Source organism: Amblyomma americanum, chromosome 3 (assembly GCF_052857255.1).
Source record: "Amblyomma americanum isolate KBUSLIRL-KWMA chromosome 3, ASM5285725v1, whole genome shotgun sequence".
Classification (NCBI taxonomy): Eukaryota; Metazoa; Arthropoda; class Arachnida; order Ixodida; family Ixodidae; genus Amblyomma; species Amblyomma americanum.
Window position 1 is genome coordinate 167,698,918 of NC_135499.1, and position 27,502 is coordinate 167,726,419.

Here is a 27,502-nt window from a genome sequence, read left to right on the forward strand (position 1 = left end):
CCTTTCCCTCTCCTCTCGCACGCCAAAACGGCGGTGCTCCTCGCCCACTCGGCCCCTGCCCTGCCTCCGCCGGCTGAGGCGCGCGAATAGTGGCCGCGGCCATGGTGGCGCGTGACATCTGAAAGAATTTGGCGCTTGAACCAATGATAACCCACGGCTGCTGACGTCAGTTGCACGACCTGACATCGTATGCCAGATTTTCGTGCGAAAGCCCGGCACCGCACGTCGCCGCAAGGTACATAAGCGGTATTTAAAAAAAAAATGTATTGTAAACTTCCCGCCCGCTTCTGAGGTCTCGTACGCGGCATGGACGCTCGGTGGCCTGTGCTCTACATAGTGCAAGCATTTTAAAGCCAAGCAGTGCCTAAGAACGTTCCTTGCATTATTATAAAAACCTCCAGGACACTGAACCGGTCTAAATTTTGTGACGGTGAAAGGAGTAGATTACTCTTGGTGCGAGTGCCGGCATCGCAAAAAAATGGGGAAATCACAGACCGAATTACGCAAGGCTAGCCCCGCCTGCTGCCTACGACCATCTCAATTTATTCAGAGTCCAGTCAACGAATGCCCCTATTACTACCAACGGGAAGGTGTTAGCAGTCATTTCGAAACAACGCCTTGCAAAGGTGTTTCACATCTACTGACCACATCATGGTGAATAGCTTGAATGAGCACTGTTCACTGGCCTCAGTACAAAAACGAAAATGATCACCATTATGCCTTCCTGCCTTGATTCACTAATGCCCCCTACCCAATCCCTTGCCGTGGGTATGTGACATTAAGCCTGAGGACATTATCATCCTCACTGTCAGTTTGCTCCAGAGTTCCGTAATTTCTGCACGACAGGTTGACGTTTGGTGCCTTTTTCTCTCAGCACTGACGGATTTCTCCACGAGAGGAATGTTGTTTCATAGTTTAAAAGAATATCGTCGAGCTTAAAAAATCGACACTCTTAAGAGGTGGCACCACCCTCCCCAAACCTCTGAGCATGAATTTAAAAAGTCAGAGAAATATAATCATTTTAGCTTCAAACCCGCTAATTGACTCCTATGCTTCCTATTAAACCTGCTTTCGTTTTAAAGTTTGACCTGACCGTCCTTATGCTGATGGATGGGTCCCGGCGGACCATGGTGAGAGAGAAACCACAGGCGGCAACACAGGCAGGACAACTTGCACAGAGAACAAGGCAGGGTGGAAAGCAACAATAATTAACACCAATGACCCAGAATACACGTTAAGCTCTCGTCCAATGCCGCATGGCGAAGTTGTCTTGCAACGCGCTCGCACCTCACTCACGCAAAGCAGTTAAACTACTCTAGCTCAAGGTAGATCACTCAAACTGACACGTTGAGGTAACCTTGCCGCTTAGGTACTGGGGAGCGTCCATCCGAGAAGTGTCCAATGCGTCCAACAAAGCACGGTGGATCCCGAGTTGCTAAAAGCTGCCCGCCGAGTCAACACCCATAGTGTCGTCTTCAGCAACATCCGGCCATCACGGAACTCGACCGTGGTGGCAGGAACTCGCCATCGCCGTCCCTTACGAGATGACGCGCCTTCTCTGCTCGATCACGATGATGATGATGATGTCCACAGGCCTAATGGCACATACCCACGGCAGGGGATTGGCCAGGTTGCATTGCTGATACAAGCGCACACAATGCTCGATCACGCACCACACCCCAAAACCTCGTATCCATCTTCTTCCTCCCAAATCCCACCTGGCCAGGTCATGCGCGTTTCTCTGTCTTCACTGCTGCACCACCTTCAGGGACATTTTATGAGTCGTCTTCAGGAGCACCTCACATACAAGAGCACTTCCTCACTGTTACCATTCTTTTATTCTTGAACAGAAACATCTCCATCATTTGAACTACGAAAAGTGATGCGCGCGATACATTGTAATTAAAATCAGCAGCTTGTTATATAAATTAAAAGAGTGAGGAGCATCGCTGTTTTAAGCAGCAAGCGCTTCCTCGCTGAGACAACGCCGCGACGCACGTACAGCCTATATAATCTAGATCAATTCCCTCTGCATCGGTAATGAGCAATAGTGACCGAAACCTTGGATCTCTAATGAAACGTTTTCTTCGTTTCTACTGACCCGCGCAGTAGCTGTAGTGCCATGTTTTAAGAGGAAGAAGAAGAAGAAGAAGAAGGAGAAGGCTATCGAGAGGCTCTACTGAGGTCAGCTTTGCGAAGTCGAACTCAACGCCTCAATCGACGCGGGAACCTAGGCCGTGAGATGAGAGGCCCGCAGTACCGCAAGGCACAGCGGCGGCGGAGCTCCGCATACTACACGGCCGGTGCCGACGCCGGGGACACCGAGTTCCTGACGCCCCACGGCACGACCGTCGTGCGGGGCGGGCCGAGGCGCCAGAGCGAGGCGTTCTCCACGGCGTTCGATGAGAGCCACGGCACCGCCAACGTCCGGGCGAACAGGCCGAGGCGCCAGAGCGAAGCGCTCTCCACGGCGTTAGAAGAGGCCGGCACAGCCAGAGGGACCGACCGCATCATCCGTGGGGCCAACGCGATGCACTCGGACGAACTACTATATTTACGAGGCAAGCATTCACGTCGACCCCCCCATTGCAATAGCTTTGCTGCTATTATAGTTTGACGGCGAGAGTCCGTTACAACTTTCCGAGCACGTTGTCAGCGGCGGATCTTTATAGAGTAGCAGTAAACTGGCAGGTACGGGATAAATCGGTGGTCACGAGAGGGATGAGGCAGGTTAATAATAGGGTTCTGTGCGCCCAATATAGCGGGTCATTCACTGTTGTGTTCGGTTGTAAAGGCCAAGGTTGTGTCATTGAATCCAATGAATATCGGCTGAATATTGCTGAAATTAGGTTTTTTCTACAGCGAATCAGCCAGAGTTTCTTTAGGTGGTTCACTTTTTTTATTTCCGTCGAATTCTTTCTTTTATGCTCGGTTTAACTTGACTGCTTGCGCACGCTCCACTTCACTGAACTCGAAAGCTGCCGGGAAGGCTCATCATTTTTTCATTGCTATCGCAACAGTTCTTCAAAAAGGACTACGACACCTCTGGCGCTACTCGTTGAGGTTTTTCGCATTTGTCCACAAATCCAAGCGCTGAAAAATAGCTACTCTTAGTACCGCCAGTAGCATTTGATTGCATGCCGAAACTGATTGCATATCGGGGCGGATTTCGCTATGTGATTTAGTACGGCAAAAGGTCGCAGCCGCAGTCGGACCCCGTTTTGTTTTTACTTCGACAACCATGCTAGGCTTCTTCCCGTATGACAACAAATAGTGCGTACCGCGCGAAATTTCAGCTTTTAAGCAGGTAAAGTCCGCGGACTATAGTTCGGAAAATACAATAATAGGCGTCTTGCACTTACACGCGGTCGTCTGGTTGTTATTCCTTTATGTTCTGGCACATATTGCAGCCAATTTTTTTTTGAGGTCGGGTGACTGCCACGCTTCTTTCGCACTTCGATGAAAGGGTCCCATGTTCAACATGTCTTCTACAATGATTATCGCCAGCATTTCTCCTAGCGGAATCGTTACGTTCCGGCCTTTAATGAACATGATTTGTGTTATATGCATATTAATGGAACAGTATTAAAAGCCTCAATAGAGTAACAACCCCGAGGCGACCGGCGTCGTCTGTCATAAAAGTTGCGGATTGGTCGACGGGATGTGTGACGTCTTGAGAGCCCCTTGGCATGGCCGAGCACTGTTTGGTCGAAGAGGTGTGTGGCGTGAAGAGACCACATGACATGCCCGATTTAATAGCTGCTAGTTGTATTTAGCAGGTGCGCTAGTCACCTGGCATATGGCAGCTAGGCGCTTTGTTGGGTGCAGACACGTCTAGGCAGCTCTGAGCATCAGGTTGTCATGAAGCCAAAATCAACGCCACGTGTGTCTACCGTAACGGCATATACCCGCAGAAGTGGAGTCAACCACGGAAGTACGTCGCTGCAGATGGATTATCGGCGGCCGTACAGGCTCAGCGTATGCAGCTGGCATCCCATAAAAAACTAGGAGAAGTAGGCCAAGCGGACATCAAAATTTAATGCTATCGCGTTCTCAACACGTGATGTAATCAGTGGGCTCCACATTTTTGCGAAAAAGGCGCCAATATTAAACGGCAGTCAGAGAAACCACGCGCAGGCTTCTCACGTGTTCTTTTCTTTCTGCTGCTAACTAAAACATTTTGAGGTGAGTTGAGTTGAGGTGTTGAATGCTACAGGTGGGGTTAGCCTTGCTTATTTTATCGGCAATTGCTCCACCATAAAATATTTTGAGTCAACTCGCTCTATAGTACGCGTTAAACGTTATTTGCGTTCTTCGTTCAACATATTGTTTTTCGTGAACTGCAGTGGGTGGAGGCAATACGGCGTCCATTAGCTATTGTACAGACACCCAGCGCACGTAATCTTTACGGCGATGGCTGTTTTCATTGAGGGCGCTTTGTGTCTGTTGGCCAGTGAATGATAGTCGCGTTTCTATCAAACTTCTCCCTGTAATTTAGGGCTATGTTCGCTGGGCATTTCTTCTCATTGGTCAGAGGGCTTTAGAGTCGGCATGACATAGAAATGTTTTGCGAGCAAAACAATTGAAATCAAAGTTTCACTACAGCGAGGAAGATGTCTAGTACGTGTTTAAGGTGTCATGGAATTTTTTGCCAGAATAATCCGTTTCATTTCTGCGAAGAAAATTCTGAAGCGGTCAGAAAAGTCCACAAAACTGTGCTATAAGTTGGTCAAGCAGCATTTTGATTTACGAGGCCTTCTGGCCTTGAGTGGGGTTTTCTTCGTCATTTACAGCCTCGGCAGGCCTTTTCAATAATGTGGACGTCAACAGTTTGACGCAGCCGCGAAGACTTATTTTGAATTTGTCCAAGCATAGGTGTAAATCTGAGGTGGCCTGTTGTGAGTTCATCATGGGAAGCTTGCTAAACATCTTCTATGATAATGGTAAGGAACTGTGCTTGTGTGTGGCTATAATAAAATGATATAGTTAAATGCTCTGCAGTGACCTCACTCACAGTGGTCATCCAAAGTGATCTGTATGGCAGAGAGTAAATGAGGAGATGAAGGAGGGGGAGAAAGAGTCAGCTTAGAGGAATGGCTCCGGAACAGCGTGACATTTGAGCCAGAGATATGATTTGCTCCTGGGCGACGCCAGTGCGCAGTTGTAGTCGTCACCTTTTCGGGAGTAGCCACTTGAGTTCGCCTCTTCAGAGGGTGATCGGAGAAGACTATGAACTTTTCAAGTACTGCAGCTCAGTGTTTAGGTAGAGGACACAACTAATGTCTTCACATGGATGGCGTTTTCCTGCGATTTTTGCTCCGGTGCTTTTCGGATATTCTGAAAACGATGCCGCTAGTACGAGAAAGCGCAGCTCATGAGCGTTTTTTTCCGAAATGAAAGAGAGTGAAGCTGCAGTGAGCGTGTTTCTGGGCTCGGTTTATCCATGACTGCGTCGGTTACGTGTTGTCGGGCGCTCCTTTCATGGCCCGAAAGTTTGTAGTTAGTGTAAGGGGAAACGGTGAGGCGCTGCATTTTTGCATTGCACTCAATGCTTCGTACACTCTGCACGTCAGTGAGGCTCACTGGACTCAAATGCTGAAGTCTTTGGTGTCGATGTTTTATGGTTGTTTTTCACAGCGCGACATTTGCGGCATGCAGCACCGACTGGGCCTCAGCGGCGCACAATGAGTGCGACTTACGTTACGGTACCTGATAAATCTGCGGTACAGAATAAAAGCGTCAAAACACGGAAGTTTTAGCACGCTAGCACTTATAATGGCCAATTCCAGCATTTAGCCGTTGTGTGTTTGTCTCTTTGTTTGTCTGTTTGTCTGAAGCCGGTTGTGTAGTAGACTGCTCACCTGCCCACCGAGTGTTGAGCAGGTGAGCAGCTTGCCCACTGTGTCAAGCGGCAGCTCAATTGTGAGAGGAAGCTCGCGAAGAGCAACCAGGATCGCAACCCAACCCAACCCAAGTAACCCAAGTTCCACCCATGGCCGCACCTGCCATACAAAGGCAGTGGTGCATCACTTGACCGCGTCACCACTGCCCAAGGAGTGGTAGGAAGACTCCCAGGGATCTATGAATGTAGAGAATGACCAATTGCGCATATATGGACATATCGCTATTATCACTATCCCAACTTCCATCCGTGAACATTGTATCTGAACATTGGACCCGAAGTCAAAACAGAACTGCTAGCGCATCTAATTAGCATTTGGCCTATCTACGCAATTCTACCATCATTTACTTTCTATCAGCTTTCTCTCTTCGCCTTTCTCGGTGCCCTAATGTGTGTATAGTCTTATTGTATTCAAAAACATATCTTGACGGATTTCATTTTTGTCGCGCCTGTTATAGCCTCCATGTATTCTTTCCTTCGCGCAGGGAGCGACAACCACGAGAGTTCCTATTACCTGGTGTTGGTGATCTTGTTCCTACTTCTGCTGCTCTTCGTGCTCGTCATGGTCATTGTGTGGATCGCGTTTTGTATTCTGACGGAGAAAACATGGCATGAGGCGGACGCCGGACTTGTGGCACAAGAGACAGTCACACTCGGCACCACGACCACAACTACCACCACCACTACTACAACTACCACGACGACCACAACCACCACAACTACCACTACTACCAGAACCACCACAACTACTACCACTACTACTACAACTACCACGACGACCACTACCACCACAACTACCACCACTACCACAACAACAACCACAACCACTACTACAACTACCACTACCACCACCACGACTACTACAACCACTACCACCACAACTACCACTACTACCACAACCACTACTACAACTACCACTACCACCACCACGACTACCACAACCACGACTACTACAACTACCACTACTACCACTACTACGACTACCACGACCACTACCACGACAACCACAACCACTACTACAACCACTACTACAACGACAACTACCACTACAACAACTACTACACAAAAGCCGGAACCGGTAAAAGAGGTAAGCGTGATGAAATAATAATAGTGTTGATCACCATATGTAGCCACAGTTTACGACAGCAATCTTGAATGCCGCTGTAATGTGTCACCATTTACGTTAGAAACTGGCCGTGATGTTCCTTGTCGCTCAGTGTCGCCACCTAATTTCTCTCACTCACGCGTCGCATATGAAGTGACTGTGCCTTATCGTTCCGACGCGTTACGTTAAGTGCTGTTGAATTTCAAAGCGTAGTTCGGAGCAACATCCCGAACAACATATTCTGTTTTCTGACCTAAGCATTTGAGATAACACGTTGAGAGAACGGACTGCGTGTGCTAAAGGAGCAGCGGAAAGAGTTGCCAAGCCAAGATAACTGCGGACTGCTCCATTGAAATAGGCGGAAGCTTGCGTGGCACAATTATTTTGACGTCAAGCAATCGGGAGCGTTGCACAGATTGTCCTCTCCTTCAGCCCGCTGCATACCGTTCTGTTAGAGAACGTTGTTGCTCCTGCTGCAGGAGCAATACCGTTCTGTCAGAGAACGTTGTTGCTCCTGCTGCAGGAATGGACGCAGGCTCCCGTCAGTGAAATCGCAGCTTGACTTGGGTGTATTACGAGCGCTAGAAAGAAAGACCAGAGTGAGCGCTCTCCCCCTCAAAGATGCATTCTGTTGTCGAGCGTTCAATTGCTCCCGATATGCCTTCGGAATTTATAATTAACGGTAATAAGTGGCGCACTTCCTGAATGACGCCTGGTGAGCTTTCGCCATTTATTTTATAAGGACTGACTTAAGTAAAAAAAAACGCCCAGTTTCTCCTTTGGGTAACCTAGTCAAGCGCGACGAGCCAAAGAACGAGAGCGCACCGTATAGGCGCTCATATTTCTCCAAAGCGATTAATATTCCTTAGCACACAGCCCAGGGGTGATGTTATCCACTAGTAAGAGTGATTCGAACCTCAACACATCCCACAACTTTTAAGCTTCTACAAGCGAAGAAAATTCGCCCAATTAGAACTTTATCGCTCACAATTCTATGGTGAACCATCATTCGCATCCTCTCATACACACCATGCATATCATATTTGCAGTCGTATGGGCCATGCGCACAATGTATCCCCTATTTTCAAGTGCATCAAAAAATATCAATATTTTTTCTGAGCAGTACGAATAAATGAATGGAATTCTTTGCCCGCAACCTTCGTCAGCCCTACAGATCGGACTAGATTTCAATGCGCAATAATATAATTTCTCGAAACTGGGAACGTGCTGTGACACTGCTTAACTTTTTCTGTATGCTTGCTATGTGGTTTTAGTTTACTCTCTCTTATCATTATGCCTTTTATTTGGTCTGTATTTGGTGCTCTTTTCCTTTGATTTGATGTGAACTTGTGATTTGTATTGCATTAAGCTTCGTGATTTTTTTTTTGCAATTTTCTGTACGGCCCGCTTTGCAATTCACCACAGGCTCTTGCTTATTTATAAAAAATAAATCGCGGAGCTGCGGATGAGACACCATTAAATTCGATAGATAAACCTGAAGAAATCAACATATGCTACAGTCGCATTCACAGCAATGGCCCAGCTGTCGAGAGCTAGTTGCTTCCCGAGAAATTTAATTTCTATGTTTTGAAAACGAGAAATTTAATTTCTATGTTTTGAAAACTGTTGCACGTCGGATCTTTACCTTTATGACGCAAGGCAGGTCATATACAGAAATTCTGGAAAAGACCATTTTTTGGAAGGAAAGTTATTAATGAAAGCATTTTTTCGCACCGTTGTAAGACTGGACTATAATAATCAATATATCTGCAGATCTCTCTACGGAGCGCTTGTAGTTTACTAGGGCAAGCTTAAATACTAACATTTTGCTACGCATCGGATTATTAGACCATTCCTATCAATAATAACTGTGTCTCACATTACCTCATAGTTGCCTTACAATTAAAAATGATCTCCAGAAAAAGGTGGGATGAGGCTTAGCTAAGGTGTTAAGCCTGGATATCTTGAAGCGAAAAGCTTCGTGGCGATGCTCGTGGTTTAGCTTAAGGTTTCATACATAGGGTTTCATCACTATTGGTATATACATCACTATACGTAACTTAAACTATATCACTATTCAAATCAAATCATCCCGCAACTGCCATAGTCTTTCACACACGTCACACACGTGGCCGAACGGGTTGTCCACAAAGTCTGTCGTAAAGACCTTGGTCATGCTGGCACTTTCACCGAGTTTCAACATGTAGTCTGTGTAGCGGGAGTCTTTACCTCTTCTTTTATAGCGTCGTCGTCTTCACTCTGTTGGCTGCTAACACTGGTAGCAGACGCGGCTAAGAGTCGCTGTTGAGCGTCTTGTCGTCGTCGTTTAGCGAGACGCTCCTCTCGTTGCTCGGGTGTTTCGGTTGCTCATTTAGCTCTGGCCTTTTCATTCTTTCTTCGAAACCGCTCGACGTCTCCCGAAGTACAGTCTTCGCTCACCTGGCCACTCTCAATTGACGCAGCCAAACGGCGCAATTCAGCGTCCTTTGGCCGCCGTTTAGCAAGGCGTGCCTCTCGTGATTCTGGCGTTTCAGCCGCTTTTCTAGCTTTGCACTTTTCTTATCTTCGCTGCTTTTGAGCCAACTCCCATGCTACCACTTCTGCTTCTTCTCCTCCTTCCATGGCGAAAGGTCAGACGATGGAGGCAGCGCGCGGCGGCGACGACGGCTGCGGCAGCAGCGGCCACCTGCGCTCCGCGTGACGTCACTCGGTTTCGCGCATGCGCAGCTATGGCAAATCTGTACTGTGGCTCACGCGAAGCCCGGTGTTGACGAGCCTAGTGAAGCTCTTCGCTTCAAAAATCGGACTAGTCCTAACAAAGCCGTACTACCGGGCCTCTGATCAGAACTGCCCGCAGTCCAATATTAAACTGACAACTGACGTAGTTCGACTGCGTCGCTCCTTAATCCAGCTTTGTTCGCCTACTTCGCGAGCACTGAAACCGTGGTGTCATTCTTGCAGCTTGTCTTTGAAAGTGCAACTTGCTGTCTGTGCTCTGGAGCTGCAGCTACGAATAATGCGCTTGACTTTTCCTGCAGTGCCACCCGACCAAGAGCATCTTCAGGTTCTGTGAAAAGAGCAACTACGGATTCTACTACGACGGCCAGAGGAAGCAGTGCCTCTCGACCCGGGACGAGGAGCACTTCTTGTGCGACAACAGTGACAACCGCTTCCCCAACGCGAATGAGTGCGTAAGGCAATGCGTGAAGCCAGCCAAGCCTCCCAAGAAATGCGAAATGGGGCGAGACCTGAGGCCTTGCGAAAGGAAACACGTCACGAGGTCGTGGTGGTTCTACGACCGTCAAAAGTAAGCGATAAATTTGTTTTTGCGATATCACTCATTGTTTTGCCTTTCCTCAATGTCCATGGATGTCCTTTGGAAGCTTCACCGTCCAGAATAGATACCCACCACAAACCCCACTTGCTCTACCCTTCATAACGTCTCCACCCACTGAATGCCCCGGGAGCAGCGGAACGAAAAAGTGACGGTGATATCGCAGCGGTATCGTACAAATGCTTATTTACCATTAATGGGAGGTCCAGATAAGGTCATTCCCTCTGAGACCACCTTCTGTATATTGCCTTTTTTTAGTAACCACCCAGGCGGTGGGCATCGGAGGACACCTGCATCACGTTAATTATTGCTGGCGAACTAATTTCGGGTTGTCAACATTTTAGCTAATGCAGTTAAGCGCCTGATTGTGATAAAAAATTTTGTACCATAACTTTCGTCACAGCGATAGCAGTTTTTAGTTTTGAAAAGAAGGTTATATGTTTGGAGCTTAATATAATTTGCCCGCATTGTTAAAAATCGCGCGGCTGTGGAGGGCACTTAGTTACGCCCGCAAGCAAACGTCACTCACCGACGCACGCGTCACGTGGCCTTCCCGGTCCTCTCAACGCTGGGAGCTGGAGAAGCTAGGCGATGCTTGGACCTGTGTGGCGCACAGTAATTCACGTGGCACATCTGACATTAAGTGGCGTGTGGTAGCGAGTGTGACGGCGTGTGTTCATAGCCATGCGATTTTAAATTACTCACGGGGCTGCTAAAATTCGTTGCGCCAAGGCGCCGAGCATAATCACGTTTTCAAAAATCATGAAAACTGATATAGCTATGAAAAGATCACAAATTAGTACCTGGCTCCTGAAAGTAACAGTTGAAAAGATAACTATTGGAAACTAGCTCAGCAGCAAACACATTAACACTGTTTGACGTGTTTTCTGAGGTCCGCTACAGTTGGTATTACTATAGATCGTAAATGTCATGTTAAAATATTTAAAATGTTAAAATATTTAAAAAATAAAAAGAAAAATATAAAAGAATAAGAAGAAATACTCCCTGGATTTCCTGGATCATATGGTTACGAACTATGAATGTCTTCATATTACACCATGAAGAACTTGTGCGCAGACAATACCGAAAAAAATGGTAGACATGCGCAAAACATACTGAAAGCTTACGCGTTTCCGTTCATTTTCCACATTATATGAACTCCATTTAGCATAAATTCGTATGCGCTGGTTATATACAAAATGTTCCAGTAGTGAAACTCTATCTGAAGATAAATCTGTAGAGTCGAAAGCAAAACTCAGTATACCACGTGAGCTTCAGTAACACTACATTGCTGCGCCACTCTTCAGGAGCGCAAGCTCTCAAGGCGGGCGACGAAGTGACTGTTTTGTACCTAGAGGGAGTTAGTGTACTCGTTATGATGCGTGGCTCTCCTGCTTAGTTTAAAATTTACGCGCTACCTAACGTACACACCAAAATACAAAATAGACAGAACGACGCACAACACGAGCGCAAAATTATAACTGTTTGTTACCACACATATTTTATCCATATGGGACATAACGATCACAAATGATGTCATACATGCAAGAAAGCTGTTTCACCTTGCCTATGCCCTAGCTGTTCAATGCAGTCATATAATATATAATTGGTTTTGGGGGAAAGGAAATGGCGCAGTATCTGTCTCATATATCGTTGGACACCTGAACTGCGCCGTAAGGGAAGGGATAAAGGAGGGAGTGAAAGAAGAAAGGAAGAAAGAGGTGTTGTAGTGGAGGGCTCCGGAATAATTTCGACCACCTGGGGATCTTAAACGTGCACTGACATCGCACAGCACACGGGCGCCTTAGCGTTTTTCCTCCATAAAATCTCACTTTTCGTGATTGCGATTGAAGTATCACTCTTAGCATACCCAAAAATTATGGACAAAAGCAGTTTTGAGCGGGAAACCGTTGATGAACACAGTTTTTTCATATAATGAATTATTTCACTAAAACAATCAATATATACGCAGATCACCCGACAGCAGTCTTGCACTTGTTTTTTCTGTTAACGTTCTTGCTGTTGTCAAAAGCGTTCCCCATTGGTTTTCTATCGCAGTCTTAACTGTTCGATGTGATCGATCGAAACATTTTAAAAAAGAATGGACCATTAACTTCAATTATTTACGATTTTGCAATTTTCAAAATTTTTTGTTTGAGAACGTTGCACATGTACACATTCATTCATCTCCAGTTGCAAAGAAAAAAGGTTCCACGACCTCCATTTCTACTGTCTCTCTTTCATAATTCACTATCTCTGTTTTATCAAACATTGGCTTTGATAAGTGATTTGATAAAAAATAGGTAGTAGTGCGTGAGAGAGAGAGAGAGATAGTAGAAAGGAAAATAAAAAAAAGCATTTTATTTTAAGCGGTTCTGAATGCGCGAAATTGAAATGACCCCCCTAGAGCAGTGCAGAACAGAACGTGATGAAACTGCTCGCTAGCATGCATGACATTGCTTGTGATGTTGACATTCCAGATTTATAAAAATGTCTTAATAAACAGCTGTAACATTTCGCTTGTTTCGTGCGTCGTTCTGTTCTATTTGATAGTACCAGAAGTAGAGATTAGGGCATTCAGAGGAGCGCGCACATTTAAAACATGATCAACCAGCAGGCCCATGTATTATGCTAATTTATTTCCTGCTGGGCGCAAGCGCAAAAATGTGGTGAAAGAGAAGCGGGGCAAGTAAACACAAGCGGTCATCACATTTCTTGCTGCTAACAGTACCGGTCCTTTCTTAAAGCAAAATTATTGTTGAGTCTCTTTTTTTTTTCACCTTTCTGCCTGTTATTCCTCCTCGTGGAGAACTTTAACTAATAATAAAGTTCATGGCATTAAACAGAATGTTGGCGCAGAGTTTATAGTTTTGCAAATCACTCGATGCAGCAGCTGGTATATGTGATAGTGTGATGTGCAGGTTACTTAGAGCCTGTAATTCACAAGAAATACGATACTGAAATAGCCTAGCAGTGTAATCTAGTCTTTGAAATAAAAAAACAACAACATTTTACCTTTACTGCTGTACCCTTGTAGTAGTAGTAGTAGAAAACATTTATTCCAAAAAGGTATAGAGAGGCAAAAATACAGATTTTGGGTGGAGTCCTTATTTCAGGACCCCAATGTCCACCACAGTTGCTCTTGCTTGGGATATCAGCTTTCGCTGCGTCGCCAAGTCAGAGCTGAGCAGGGCAGACTACCACTGTTCCTCGGAGTGATGTTTGTCTAGTTCGGGGGGCTTGGGACCGGAGCAGCCCCATGTTACTTGATATGTTGTTGGAATTCCGCCACACCAGGGGCAGTTGCTGTCATATCTGTCGGGGAAGATGATGTGGTACTTGTGTAGGTTAGGAAAGGTGTTCGTCTGTAGTTGTCGCCATTCCCTCGCCTCTGCCGCCGTTAGCTTACGGTGTGGTGGGGGATAGACTTGTCTTTGTGTTCGGAGAAGGAGGAGGCGCTCGCCGTACGTAGAGGGGAGAGGGGTGAGGTCGAGGAGGTTAGTCGCTCGGTTAGTATATCCTCGAGCTAGACTGTCCGCGGCCTCATTTCCCTCGAGCCCCTCGTGCCCAGGAGTCCAAGTGATTTGGTGCTTGCATGTGGAATTTTGAACTTGTGGGGTAGTCAGAATGGGAGCGACGGAGTGTGGAAGTCTGCCAGAGAGGAAGAGGCGACACGTGGACTGGGAGTCTGTAATAATTTTTAACTCATTTCCCGTAGCATCGCCGTGCTGGATTGCGAGGGCAATTGCAGCAGTTTCTGCTACTGTGGGAGAGCAGTTTCGTAGGGAGGCGCTGGCGATTTCCTTTAAATTGGTGTCCAAGACGACCGCCACCGCGTTTGTTGAATCGGGGTACGTGGCTGCGTCCACGTATACAGCATTTTGTGCCTGTCGATGTGTGCGGCGCAGATAGTCCACTGGCGCCTTCCGTCGTCCTTTTTGTGAGTCCGAGTGCATGTTCTTCGGGAGTGGAGCTACATACACGCGAGTTCGCAGAGTTGAGGGTAGGTCTCGGTTGTCCTGGACGGCGCGTATGTCAGCCGGGGAACCCACTCTTTCCAAGATTGTGCGTCCAGCTTTGGTGGTGAGGAGGCGTTCCTTTTGCGATGCTAGGACGGCTTCTCGAATTTCTTCTATTGTGTTGGTCAGTCCCAGGTCCTCGAGGTGGCAGTTGGCCGTGTACATCGGGGGGCCTAACGCATGTTTGTAGGCGGTACGGATGATGGCATCTGCTTTGTCTCGCTCATTCCCCAGAAGTGGTAGGAATGTGAGACCATATGACAGGCGGCTCATAACTAGAGCCTGTATCAGTCGAATTGTATCCTCCTCTCTCATGCCTTTTCGGTTGCGAGTGATGCGCCGAATCATGCGGGAGATCTGGAGGGCAGTTGTCCGGAGACGCTGTAACATGTGGTTGGCTTTCCTGTCGCTCTGAAGCCAAAGGCCCAGGATGCGGATAAGAGGGACTTCCTTTATTCTCGTGCCTTCGAGGTAAACCTCGATGTCGCCGGGAAATTTGTAAATACCTCTTTCATCTATCTGTGGCAATTTCGACACAGTACATCAGACGTAGCACCAGGAAAACGTGATCGCGAAGAAAAACACAGCTGGTGAGCGTTCCGCTGTCATTAGCAATAGTTACTGGTGATAACAGAAGTCAGAAATGCCTTATCGCGGCAGGCAGCTCCAACTGGCCCTTCCACTCATTCTCCTTTCTTTAGTTCCAGGTGCGTGGAGTGGGAATTCCAAGACGGCAAGTGCCCCAGCAACCCTTACGGATATACTCAGCCAGACAGTGAATTTGGATGCATTTCCAAATGCAAGTCTGATCGCTATGTCCCATTGTGCAACGCCCCAAACTCCGGTGAAGCGTGCCATGTCCTCCTCATGCGCGAACCCTACTTCGCATTTCGTTATGCGAACGGGAGCATGACCTGCTACTCGGCGAACATCAAAACAATTAAGGGCCACCGTTGCGTCGAGGAAAAACGAAGGTCAGTAGGCACAGCTTCTCAGCATTCATTCCTTCGTAAGACTGCACGTAAACGAACCTCAGGTGGCCGAAATTTTCCGGGGCCCTCCAATACGGTGCCCCTCGTAACCAGGGTTGCTTTAGGACGTTGAACCCCTTAAACAAAAAAAATCATTCCTTTGTTAGCTCATTCGTTAGCTCATTCGTTGGGGTGTTGCATCGTTGGGCTGTTAGTTAAATATATGTTAAATATGGGAACTGGAGCCAAGAAAGATGTGCAAATCTGTGCTAATGTGTGACAGTGAGAAGTCCTTTTAAGAAGTTTTAACGCGAGAGTATTACAGACCCCGCTATTCAGAAGCTTTGGTGTCGGCATCGGCGTTGTGAGCGAAAAATCACGAGCATGGCTCTGGCAGGTGGTCCCCAGAGAGCAATGAAGGAGGCAATTGGGCCGCCTAGGTCACTTGACCTTGCTGCGTCATCACAACCTGGCCACCGGATTGTGAGCAAACTGCCAACCGTGGCAGGTGTCAGTTACGTTAATGATTGGTCGTTCGGGAAGAGCAACCTGTACCCCACAAGGCTCACCGCTTGGAACACCTGCCATCGCTGGGCAGTGGAGCATCGTTTAACTGCTGCACCACTGCGTCAGGAGGGGTATGACGACTATCAGAAATCTATGAATGTAAAGTAGAGAACAACCTTCTGCATTTATTAGAATGAACTATTACGCTATCGCTTCATGCCCTTAAGGATGAGTTTTAGTGTCCCCTTCAATTTTAATCAGGAAATACTGTTCGCGGAAGTTATGAGTGTTGCACGATTTGGAATTGATTCCTTTTCGAGCAACGAAAAAAGACGTTGACGAGAGAGCAGAGCTCGATACTGGCGCTGTACTGCAGCCGCAGGCTTATGAAACACTAACAATTACGAATACTTGATCGTTATCGGTAATGTTATTTGGCTGTTACTTGTTATTTGATTGTTGTCTTGATTGCTACTTTTCTTTTTACTGATAGTTGCTACCAACGTCGGGATTATTAATTTTGCCATTAGGAGTCGATTATAGTCTTAAACATTAAGATTCATTGAATGGTTGTGCTGGTGAGTGAGTGAGTGACGCAAGCACCACTGTCTTTTGTAGTGCCGGAAATGCGAAACTCAGTCAATCGGTGACCGTTCGATTATTTTTCAAAGCATATCTGTTTAGCCACCTGTAATACATAGATTTAAATGATGAAAACACAACCAAGGTTGTAAAATTTCGTGCAGGATTCTCGCAATCACTGGAACATTTGACATTCGCTTTACAGTCTGACATTTAAAATTCAGACTGAGCACAGTTTCGTAAAGGGAGGTGCGAACGAGTCTAGTCTGGGGGCTAGCCGAGCGTACGTCAACTTGGTCATAGGCTGACCGCAATACAGTTTTCATGTGCATCCACATGTGCAGTGGATCTAGCTACAGACGGCCAAATACCTGACTGATCATAGGTTCTAGATATTTCAGAAGAGGAGATGGAAGAATGCGCGTGCAGTGGGATTTCACTACGGAGGAGATCGTAATTCATAATGGGCAACCATAACGAAGCGGCTTGTAATGGGTTCCTAATAACTTAGATTGAATTATTAGTCACTCACAGTTGCATCAAAAAACATTGCTAACAGTTATAGATATTCACGTCGGAAACAGTGCTGTGTCATATCACCCCTATTTGTTGCCGGCCGCTTCAGACCTATTGTAAGACCCACATTTATGGCTTGAGAGAAGAAGGAGCTTGCCGGACAATATTGCGTTGACGCCGTGATGTCACACTGGAGCCTAAGTAAGCTGTTGCGGCATTTTGCAAAATTTAGGTGAAGTGATGTTGTGTTTGGCACTGTGTATGAATATACGAGCCAAATGAACAACTTTGGTTCATGATAAAGACCAGAAGTGACGTCACCAGCCTGGAAGTGAGGTAATCCAAGCATGAAATTCACGTCACAAGGCACGAGTTAGTCACGCTCAGTATATAAGCAGCGCTATGCTATCGCATCATGGCGTAATAGAATAAGTGTCCCATAAATTTTTGTTGTCACGCCAAACAAACGCAGGTTCGACACTATGACAGACTGCGAAGCCACCTGCGTTAAGAGGTGACGCCAAAGTCTCCGTGCTCCGCCGCTGGAACGTCAAAGGGGTGCGGTGCGAGCGGCAACGTAAATGAGACCAACGTCACCGAAGTCGCCCTAGAGGAGCGAGATTGACGAAGATATGTGCAGCACATCGCTTTGAAGATTTGGCTAGAGACTGAGAGAAACGTGTTCCAGCTAGGCGTTGGTATCTCCGAATATTGATTAGAACTGACCCAAACGGGTGCCATTTTTAGGCCTTAGACATGCATATCTACAATATCGCTTTGTAAGGCTCGTTTCACGTATGCTTAATCATTTTCATTTGTTGACGTAAGATTTAAAGAGTGCGCCACAGGAAAGAGAAAAAAGTACGAAAATATTAACAGACAAATACGAATTGGGTGCGAAGGTTTCTATTGAACCACAAAAGCAAGCTCAAACTGCCTACCCGGATGATTGTCTCTTTCGAGAGGAGATTCGGCGACTAACGCAACTGTTAACTTGATGCAAGCGAATATGGCTCAGAGCAGAGATAGGGAGACCGAATTTGTCTATTGTCAGGGCTGTGTGTAGCTCCGCTTTTTCCCGCGTGTACACAAGAGAGCGTAGTTGTACGCCACGCGCCCACGTAGGCCTTAGCCGTCACATCTAGCATACGCAACAACAGAATACAGTTGTATTACGCTTCATTTCGCGTGATATGACAAGTCTCCTTTCCTTATATTTTCTGTCACTAGCAATATTATCCCGCATACTATTACGGACTCCTGCTTTAATGTAGACTGATGAATTAATAAAATACTGTTAGTTATAAGAAACAGTGGTGTTTTTTTATCCTGCTACTTACTTCATGGCGAGATTAACGTGACGTATATCGCGTATGGATGATTGTTGACTCCTGCCCCAGAATCAATCCTATTGAGCGTTCTGTACATTGAATACCCTGAACCAACATCTGTGCAGTCTATGACAATGTAATCTTGACGGAGCTTTCCAAATGGGATGGCGCGAAACGACACAAAATCAAGCGAAGTTCACCAGAATCTCGAATTTTCCAAGCCTCAAGACTCGAAGATTCAAGTCCCCGGAACTAAATATATTTTTTTCCACTTCATTGAGAAGAAAGGGCTCATCATCATCATCAACCTCACGACGCCTACTGCTGGGCAAAGGACTCTTCCATGTCTCTTCAATTAACCCTGTTCTTTGCAAGCTGCGGCCAACGTATCCCCGCCAGCTTCTTAATATCATCCGCCCACCTAACTTCCTGCCGCCCACTGCTACGCTTGCCTTCGCTTAAAATACACTTCGCTACCCTTCAAAGATGATAGCTTGATGTGTGTAACACATTGTTGCACAAACTTTCTGTAGTCTACGTGGACTACGCAATATTTTGCCAGCCAATGGTGCCTTCGTTTCGGCCTTTAAAGGGGGTGGATTTAAAGAGCTGGAGACCTTCCTTGTCAAGCGTCATAGAGTGCATTCCCCCCCCCCCCCCCCCCCCTACTTCTCCTGTTTTTTCTGCTTTGAATCAAGTGCATCCGAGACCACTTGAGACTGTATGGTGCATATAAGGCTCAGAAGCGTTGGTTAATAAACATCGTTACGAAATCAGAGATACAACTGACGGCGTCTGCGTGCAAGCGTGTCTACAAATGTAGCCCACCTTCAGTCTCTGAACTGCCCTCAGTGCCAAGTAAAGCAGATCAAGGGCACGTCTTGTGCAAGGGTGTCTTGTACAAGGACGCACAAAATAAAACAAACGTTTATTTGAGTTGTTAGTTTTGCCATTACAGGACAGTCGGAAAATCCTTCTCCTGGGGGAACCTCAGAAGACGAGCCGCTATACAGAAGTTATTCCAAGACTGCTTCGCATCAGCGGGACTCATCCAGTGGAGTTACTCTTGCGGACACTATTATCGACTCAGTTAAATTTTTTTCATCCCTATTCTGTCTTTACTTTTCTTTCTTTTTTCCTTACTTTTTTTTCTTGATCCCAAGGCTGTCTATGTGTATTTAAGCATTTTATTTTTCTATGAATGCATGCATTAAGGCGTCCTCAATGTATTGGTAAGAATATTTTCTTTCTTTATTTGCTTGAAACACAAAGTACCGATAATATTTGTGCCATGTCACGAAGGTAACAACAACATCAACAACAACCAGCTGAGAACAGAAAAGGGAACAGACAACGACGATTTTGCTCTCCGTTGTTACGCATCGGATTAGTGCTTACGCATTTAAAAGCGTACTTCGCTAGAATGCAGTAGTATACATCCAGATTTCGAATTAGGTACCGTCAGTATGCCAGAACCCACAGGATTCAGGGAGAGACCCGAAATGGGAATGCAACTGCGCTGGATGTTGGCAAGAAACTGTTGGATGAACTTAAAAACAGGGCGTTGACATAAAGCCAGAAATTCAGGAATAAAAGTAGGCATGGCATAAATGTCAGTGGAATCTCTACTCAACAAGGATAGCTCAAAAATAGAACTTTTTAAGTCTGAGACATCTTTAAGGCGAAATAATAATAATAATAATAATAATAATAATAATAATAATAATAATAATAATAATAATAATAATAATAATAATAATAATAATAATAATAATAATAATAATAATAATAATAATAATAATAATAATAATAATAATAATAATAATAATAATAATAATAATAATAATAATAATAATAATAATAATAATCAGCCCGACTTATCAAAAGTTTTCACCTACCTACCTAGGGCGAAGGCCTCTTCCATGTCTCTCCAATTATCCCTGTTCTTTGACAGCTGCGGCCACCATGTCCCCGCTAACTTCTTAATCTCATCCTCTCGCCCAACTTTCTGCTACGATGCAGACACACACAAAAGAAATAATACCGAGGTTGATGCCACCTGCCACCGCCCTGTTTCAAACATAGCGCTCTTAGCGCTCGCAGGGTAACGAAGTGAATTCCAAGTGTGGGCAAACGTAGCAAGGGACGGGCGACAGTCAAGTGCGCGGACTATAGAGGAGGCGGGTGGATGTTTGCGGGGATGGCGTAACAGCAGCTGGCGGAGGACAGGGTTGTCTGGGGTTTATTGGGTGAGAGCTCTGTCCAGCAGGCGGCGCAGTTAGGCCCATGGTGGTGATCATATATACAGTGATCCAATTTCTGGCTGCGGCCATCACTGCTATTAGTAGCCCCAATAATGTGCCCGATCATTAAAAATGGAAGCCTCATAAACATCGAATACATGGATTTGTGATCCATCTCAATCAATCAAATCTGGGATCGGCATCCACAGCTCTGCAGCTAAGATGAAATCTCGCGTCAGGGCATAGCACCTCCATGGCCAATCCACGCCGTGGGTATGTGCCATTAAGACTGAGGACATCATCATCATCACCATCTCCAGGTAAAAAAGAGCACAAGACACGATCGGCGCATGTCCAAAAATGCTTGATTCTATTCCTGGTAATTCATATTTGTTTAATTCATTTGCATTTTCAAATTTTTATCTTGACTCAGTCTTCTCACATCTTTTTTTCCCCGTGCAAATGCTTCAATGGCATTCTACGCTGTACCTTGGTCAATCCTCCCGCGTGGGCATGTGCCATATTTACTGAGGTGAAGAAGAAGAAGGTCGGCGAGCGCTCTCACCAGGGTCGACTGCGCTCCGCAGAGAAAGAAGGCCATGATTGCCGACGCAAGCCGACGTCCACTGCTGAGCTGAGCACAGAGATGAGTAACAGGCGCCCCTTAGGCAGGCTCCAAGCGAGGCGCGCCTCCGGCTTCGAGACGACTGCCACGGGCGCCGGTGACACCGACTTCTCAACGGCCCGACGCTACTCTACCGCGGCGGGCGCGCGGAGGCGCCAGAGTGATGCCTTCACCACAGGGCTCGAGGAGAGCGGCACAGCTGCCATGACCAGCCGTACCTCTGTCTACAGTGCCTCCGCCACAACGTACTCGGACGATCTGCTGGGCCTACGAAGTAAGTTTCCACGGTCGCATGCCTGTGGCATGTTTTTTTTTTTTCTTGCACGGCGCCACTCTCAGCGTTTGTAGCGTACGTGACAGGCACCTCTTGCAATGCCTGGAGGGTAGCATCAGCTGCAATAGAACGGGAGTGGCAGTACATGATCACGAGTGAGGCGAGTCGTTCCTCAACGGCCTCAAGTGTACACTGGCATCTTTTCACTGCCGTTACAGGAAGCGGTTTCCTCTATGGTCGCCTGAATCGTACCTAGAACAGCGCGTCATATGTCAGCCCTTTGATTCTGCAATGTTGTCCTTCCAACAAGAATAACGGTAACGCTTAGGTTAAATTTGCGATTTAGAGCAACAACACGGTCAGGGTTAATTCGAGAGGACATGGTTAATTGGAGAAGGAAAGGGTTAATTGGAGAGATATGGAAGCGGTCTTTGGCCTGCAGTGGGCGTAATCGGGCTAATGTTGACGCTGCATGAAATCATCCGTGCAGAAATGAGTGAGTGGTCTATTCAGACTGAGTCCAAGTAATTTAAAGTGTGAGACAGTGCCGTCTTATCGTTGCACAAGTCTTGCGTAATATGGCGCATGTGTTGCACATAAAATTCCTACGATGAAGCCGTGCCAAAGTGGACGACCACGAGCTGTAAGAATCGCTATTTACTCTACGTCGAACGGAGCGCCATACAAAACAAGTGCGGCAGATCAGAAGGACTTGCACTTACCCTCACCAACTTTCATGCGTAAGTGCCTGGTCAGAGTTCGAAAATCGTAGAATAGGCGTGCACTGACATCATGCAAGCCCTCATCTGTTAACGACATGCAGCAGCAGATCTGGCTTTATAATCGCACACACTGCGCACCTCTGAGAATGTATTAAGGTGGTCTTTGCGACCTTCGCTATTTCAACCCGTAGCTACTGCCGATAAGAGGTTATTCTTAATGCGATTAAAAGCTCTGAAGCCAATGAGTGTGGCCAATCCGGATGACCGCATTATACGGTCAACCAATGGAATACACAAAAAAATGTGCACATCAGTCACTGTTAGTTTATCTGCCACGCCTTACAATGATCAGTTTAATTTATACATTGATTCTTGACGTGCTTCTATTACGACCCTAATTATCCTAACCCCTTGAAGCACGGCGCTTAAAACTGTAGACGCGACGTGAACACTGTTTAATCGCCGTGCACGATGCTTAATGTCCACAAATGTGGGCTCTAGAAATAAGTGCTTAAATGTGCAAAATCTTCGTCGGTATTATTTAAAGCCAGATATGCGACATTAACGCACAAATAGTCTTTAAAATTCAACGCCGCCGCGTTTTTGCGAGCTTTGGTGAGGCTCTGCTAGGGCCAATTTTTTATAGTTTGCAAGAAAGCGATTTGAAACTTTTTATAAGAGGACTGACCAAATAAGCATAACTGAGACCCTGTAACCAGTGTTTATTTGAAATGTGGAGAAATGAGGTCTCGATAAGAATTGTAATATTATGGCCGTCAAAAAATGTGAAAATTTTAACACTTTTTTCGCATTTTGATTTTCTGACACGTAACACTACTACGTAACAATACCACGTAACAATAAACCTAGTTCGCTGATTGACCTCATTGGAATGACGGGCAGCGGTATTACGGTGAAATTAGGATTTTTTTTCCGCTTCGTTACAGCTGAGATTATTTCAGAGTAAATCCCTTTTCGCATTAGCTTCCTTGCTATTTGCACTGCAGGTTAAGATAGAAACTATAGGCTTCGTTGCTACTTTTAAACGACCTAGTTATGCGGTACCTGATGCAATTAACCACGACTTGTTTCTCGAGATCGTTTTTACACACTTTTTGGACACTGGACCCAGGAGTTCCTCCCCAAAGATGTTAGGCGCTTCAAGAATTTTCAGCGCATGATGCTCTCTTTCTAGCGTTATTCACATATCATTTGAATTTTTAAAACAGAGATAATCTGCGCTTCCAATTTTTTTTTGTTGACGAAAAACCAGCGCTGTCATTTCCGGCATCTTCTTTTAGTAGTTGCACTTTTGGCCTCCACATTTTCTTAAGGCATTACGCCGTTTTTATAACTGCTCTTTCAATTACCTTATTCTACCAGAGTCGTGTTGATTTATTGTCTTAAAGACTCTTTTTGGGGTATTACGTAAGAGGTGCTTCCCTTTTAGCGTTCGAATAAAATTTTCGGAGCCCCTTCTGGTTTTTCACGATTGGCAACATTCAAGGACTTGGTAGCCACATTTTGTGACTTTTTTTTCCTTTTTCCTCTATGCTTTGCGTTTATGCTTGATATCTGCTCATCGCTGAAAAGTAAGTTGAACGAAGGTTTATTCCTATGGTAAAGTTCCGCGTTCGACACTCGGAGCGTTACGTTTATTCTGCCTGCCTAAGTACCTAGTTCCTCGTAACTTTCATGCCACATAGCTTGTTACTGCCTATTTCTTGGAACCTGGCGCCGCCGCGGTGGCTTAGCGGTTATAGTGCTCGACTGCTGACCCGAAAGACGCGGGTTCAATCCCGGCCACGGCGGTCGAATTTCGATGAAGATAAAATTCTATAGGCCCGTGTATACTGTGCAATGTCAGTACACGTTAAAGAACACCAGGTGGTCAAAATTCTCCGGAGGTCTTCAGTACGGCGTCGCTCATAGTCTGAGTCGCTTTGGGACGTTAAATCCCCATAAACCTTAAACAAATCCTACGAAGCTGAAGCTACTATCAATAACAGCTTGCTTATTTTGAAATCCTGTTGCGATTTTATACTGCATCGAGGTTCTTTATTTACGATCAAAAGATTGTGCGGCTTTCAACATTAAGTACGCAGTTGTCGCTTTATTCTGAACATTCATCGAAGTAATTGCCAGGACGATCTTTATTAACCAAGAGTACGACATCCACCGCCACTGCGAGGTCCATTATATCAAGAAACCACGAGTGCCGTGCTCTTCGGGTCGATCGTTCATCACATTCGACCTCTTCCCTTCGCCAGCACGTCGTTTCGTCAACGAGCATACCAGTTCCATGCCTTTTGATTCCTTCCTTGGTTCTATTGCATCCTTTGCACATTGATGCTTTTGTAACCGCATTTTGACGGGGGCGATGACGTTCAGCGTTATTTTTCTTTATATTTTTTCAACCACAGCAGTTACTCGCGTAAAATTCATCCTCATTTCAATTGTGCATTTTTATTTATTATTTTCTAGGCCTTCCCAATGAATCTGTCTGCCCGTGTTTATGTTGATGCGAGCAGAATACTTATATTATTTTTTTATGGAGCGCTAAGCTAACACCTAACGCAAAACATGAACCTACTTAGGGTGCATCGAATCTAAGTCTACGTTTTCTTTTCGTCTTGCTTCTTTGTTTTTCACAGTTGTGAGAGCGCAAGACGAAGAAAACGTTGTGTGGGGGCCCATCTGCATCCGGTTGCTGCTCACAATGCTCGTGCTTCTTCTCCTGTTCTTCCTAGTGGTGTCGGGCGCGGTGCTGGGCGCACTTGCGAGAAAAGGCACGAACAAGACCACGCGTTCCCTCGACGTAGGATCCCTGCCGGGGACTCTGGACGAGGTCACTGTGGACACTGCCACCACCACACTCAGTACCGAGACCACTGCGTCAATTGTGGGCAGTGTGCCTACCGTAACCACACCCACGACGTCCAACACCGCTACTGCCACCGCCACCGCAACCACCCCCACGACCACCACCAACACAGCTACTGCCACCACTACCACGGCAACCACCACCACGGCCACCTCTAACACCGCTACAGCCACCACTACCACGGCAACCATCACAACGACCACTTCTAACACAGATACTGCCACTACTACCGCGGCAACCACCACCACGACCACCTCCAACACAGCTACTGCATCCACTAGCAAAGCAACAACCCCCACGACCACCTCCAGCACCGCTACTGACACCACTATCTCAACTACAACCCCGGCCACAACCATAACTACGACCACCGCTACCATGACCACCACCACAACCACAACAACGACCACCACAACAACCACAACTACGACCACCACAACCACCACAACCACCACAACCACAACTACGACCACCACTACGACCACCACAACCACAACTACGACCACCACGACCACCACAACTACAACCACCACAACCACGACCACCACTACAACCACCACAACTACGACCACCACTACGACCACCACAACCACAACTACGACCACCACTACCACGACCACCACAACTACAACCACCACAACCACGACAACGACCACTACAACCACAACGACCACGACCACCACTACAACCACCACTACGACAACGACCACTACAACCACGACAACTACAACTACAACAACCACCACCACGACGACGACCACCACTACTACAACCACTACAACAACGACGACTACAACCACCACAACTACTACCACTACAACAACCACCACCACGACTACAACCACCACTACGACTACAACGACTACAAGCAGTTCAACAACTACAACGGGAAAACCAATACCTGGCAAGATAGTAAGTATCTGAAAATGCTAGAAGCCTACTAGCCGGTATGTGGGGCTCTTTTGATGGGAAGCAGTGCTTATTACAGACAGGAACATTTGTGCACATCTGCCTAAGTAGGCTGTTTTCAAGTTATTACTCTCAACTACACTTTAGTATTGCAGAAGGAATTACACGGCCTTGATAATTCAGGTGCGTCCTTCATGATCTTTTTTATCAGACAGCAAACTTTAATAGTCAAAAAGGTAATTTTTAGAAATTAGTTAACCATCTTACTAGTTGTTAAGATTCACCAGTCTTCTGGTGTCCGCCAATCTTGGCATCCATGTCCGACAATCCATGTCGCCAGTCAAATTAAAAGGTTAATAATACTATATCTGAATATTACTTATTCGCCTCTGAAACACCTGGTCTAAAAATAACCGCACTTTCAGCAAATCTTACTTTTCCTGCCTCAAAGAAAATAACGCGGTCTTCTGAAGTAGCTTCACAGCGCTTTAGGGCGTTTATGTGTATGAATAGAGTAAATTGCTGGGCTAGTTGGACCATAATGCGCAATGGTGGAGCCAGCGAAACAGACGCAGGACAAAAACAAAGAGGTACGTACACAACACCGCTAGACTTACAACTGTGAAGTCCTCGTTCAACGGATTCCGCTTCCGAGATGAGCATTGCTTTCCTGGTTACCCAGCGTTCGCGCTACCGCTATGACATTGAAGAGCCGAGTTCGAAAGCCCACTTTTCCAGCTGTGATCAAGTTAGAGCTTCAAGGAAAGCGCACGCGTCCTTTGTCGCAGTGTCACCGGGTGAAGAGCGCCTTCAACTTCTGTGAAAAAGGCATCCACGGGTATTACTACGACGGCCACAAGCAGAAGTGCATGTCGACGCGAGACGAGGAGCACTTCGTGTGCTACATTGGCCCCAACCGGTTCGCCACCGAAGACATGTGCCGCAGCTCGTGCTTGACGGATCGCGAACCGGCGGCGAGGTGCGTCTGGGGGCGGGACCTAGACCCCTGCGAGAGCAAACACATGAAAACCTCGTGGGTGGTTCTACAACCCCAACATGTAAGCATCACCACGGCCATCTCTTTGTCACTCTTTCTTCGTTCTTGCAGAGGGCGAGAGGAACAGCGCTTCCACTTGTGAGCGACCGCTTATATTTGCTTTGTGTGTGTGTGTGTGTTCTCAGTGCCCATCAAAATGCATTTCTTACTCTGGCGTTGCAAGCATTGGCAGTAAGCACCAATAATGGTGCCACTAGCAGGACGGAGTGCATGAAATACATCAACAGGTATAACAGTGATAGGTACGATAGTAATATGATAGATGTGACTGTGATCAGTCATCAAGTGACGATTGGTTTGCTGTTAGTCCTGTTTGTGCCCCATATTGTGCAGCCCCTAATTGCGAGTAGCATAATAAAACAGCGCCACTTACACAGGCAAGATTGAGGATAGCCTGAAGGCTTTGGGACTGCTATGCAAAAACTCAGATATATGTTTTCTTCACGCAAGGCCAGCGCCTATAGTTAGCGGCATATAGAGGATAGCCAATTTTCGCCACTGCACGAAAATTCGAAACCAGA

The 27,502-nt window shown here is 46.4% G+C and overlaps 1 protein-coding gene across 1 annotated transcript; it reads left to right on the top strand.

Moving 5' to 3' along the window:
* Positions 1 to 2,242: 2,242 nt before the first annotated feature.
* On the top strand, positions 2,243 to 27,321 carry LOC144124240 (uncharacterized). The gene is made up of 8 exons (XM_077656883.1): positions 2,243 to 2,561; positions 6,388 to 6,989; positions 10,046 to 10,314; positions 15,062 to 15,334; positions 21,183 to 21,409; positions 24,786 to 25,927; positions 26,713 to 26,903; positions 27,315 to 27,321. Exons 1-8 carry the CDS (start codon positions 2,243 to 2,245, stop codon positions 27,319 to 27,321), a joined length of 3,030 nt encoding a protein of 1,009 aa, XP_077513009.1.
* Positions 27,322 to 27,502: the final 181 nt, after the last annotated feature.

Coding starts and splice junctions, on each gene's coding strand:
- LOC144124240 (XM_077656883.1), top strand. CDS start 2,243: ATGAGAGGCCCGCAGTACCGCAAGGCACAGCGGCGGCGGAGCTCCGCA. Junction 2,562..6,387: donor CGAACTACTATATTTACGAG/GCAAGCATTCAC, acceptor TCCTTCGCGCAG/GGAGCGACAACCACGAGAGT. Junction 6,990..10,045: donor AGCCGGAACCGGTAAAAGAG/GTAAGCGTGATG, acceptor CTTTTCCTGCAG/TGCCACCCGACCAAGAGCAT.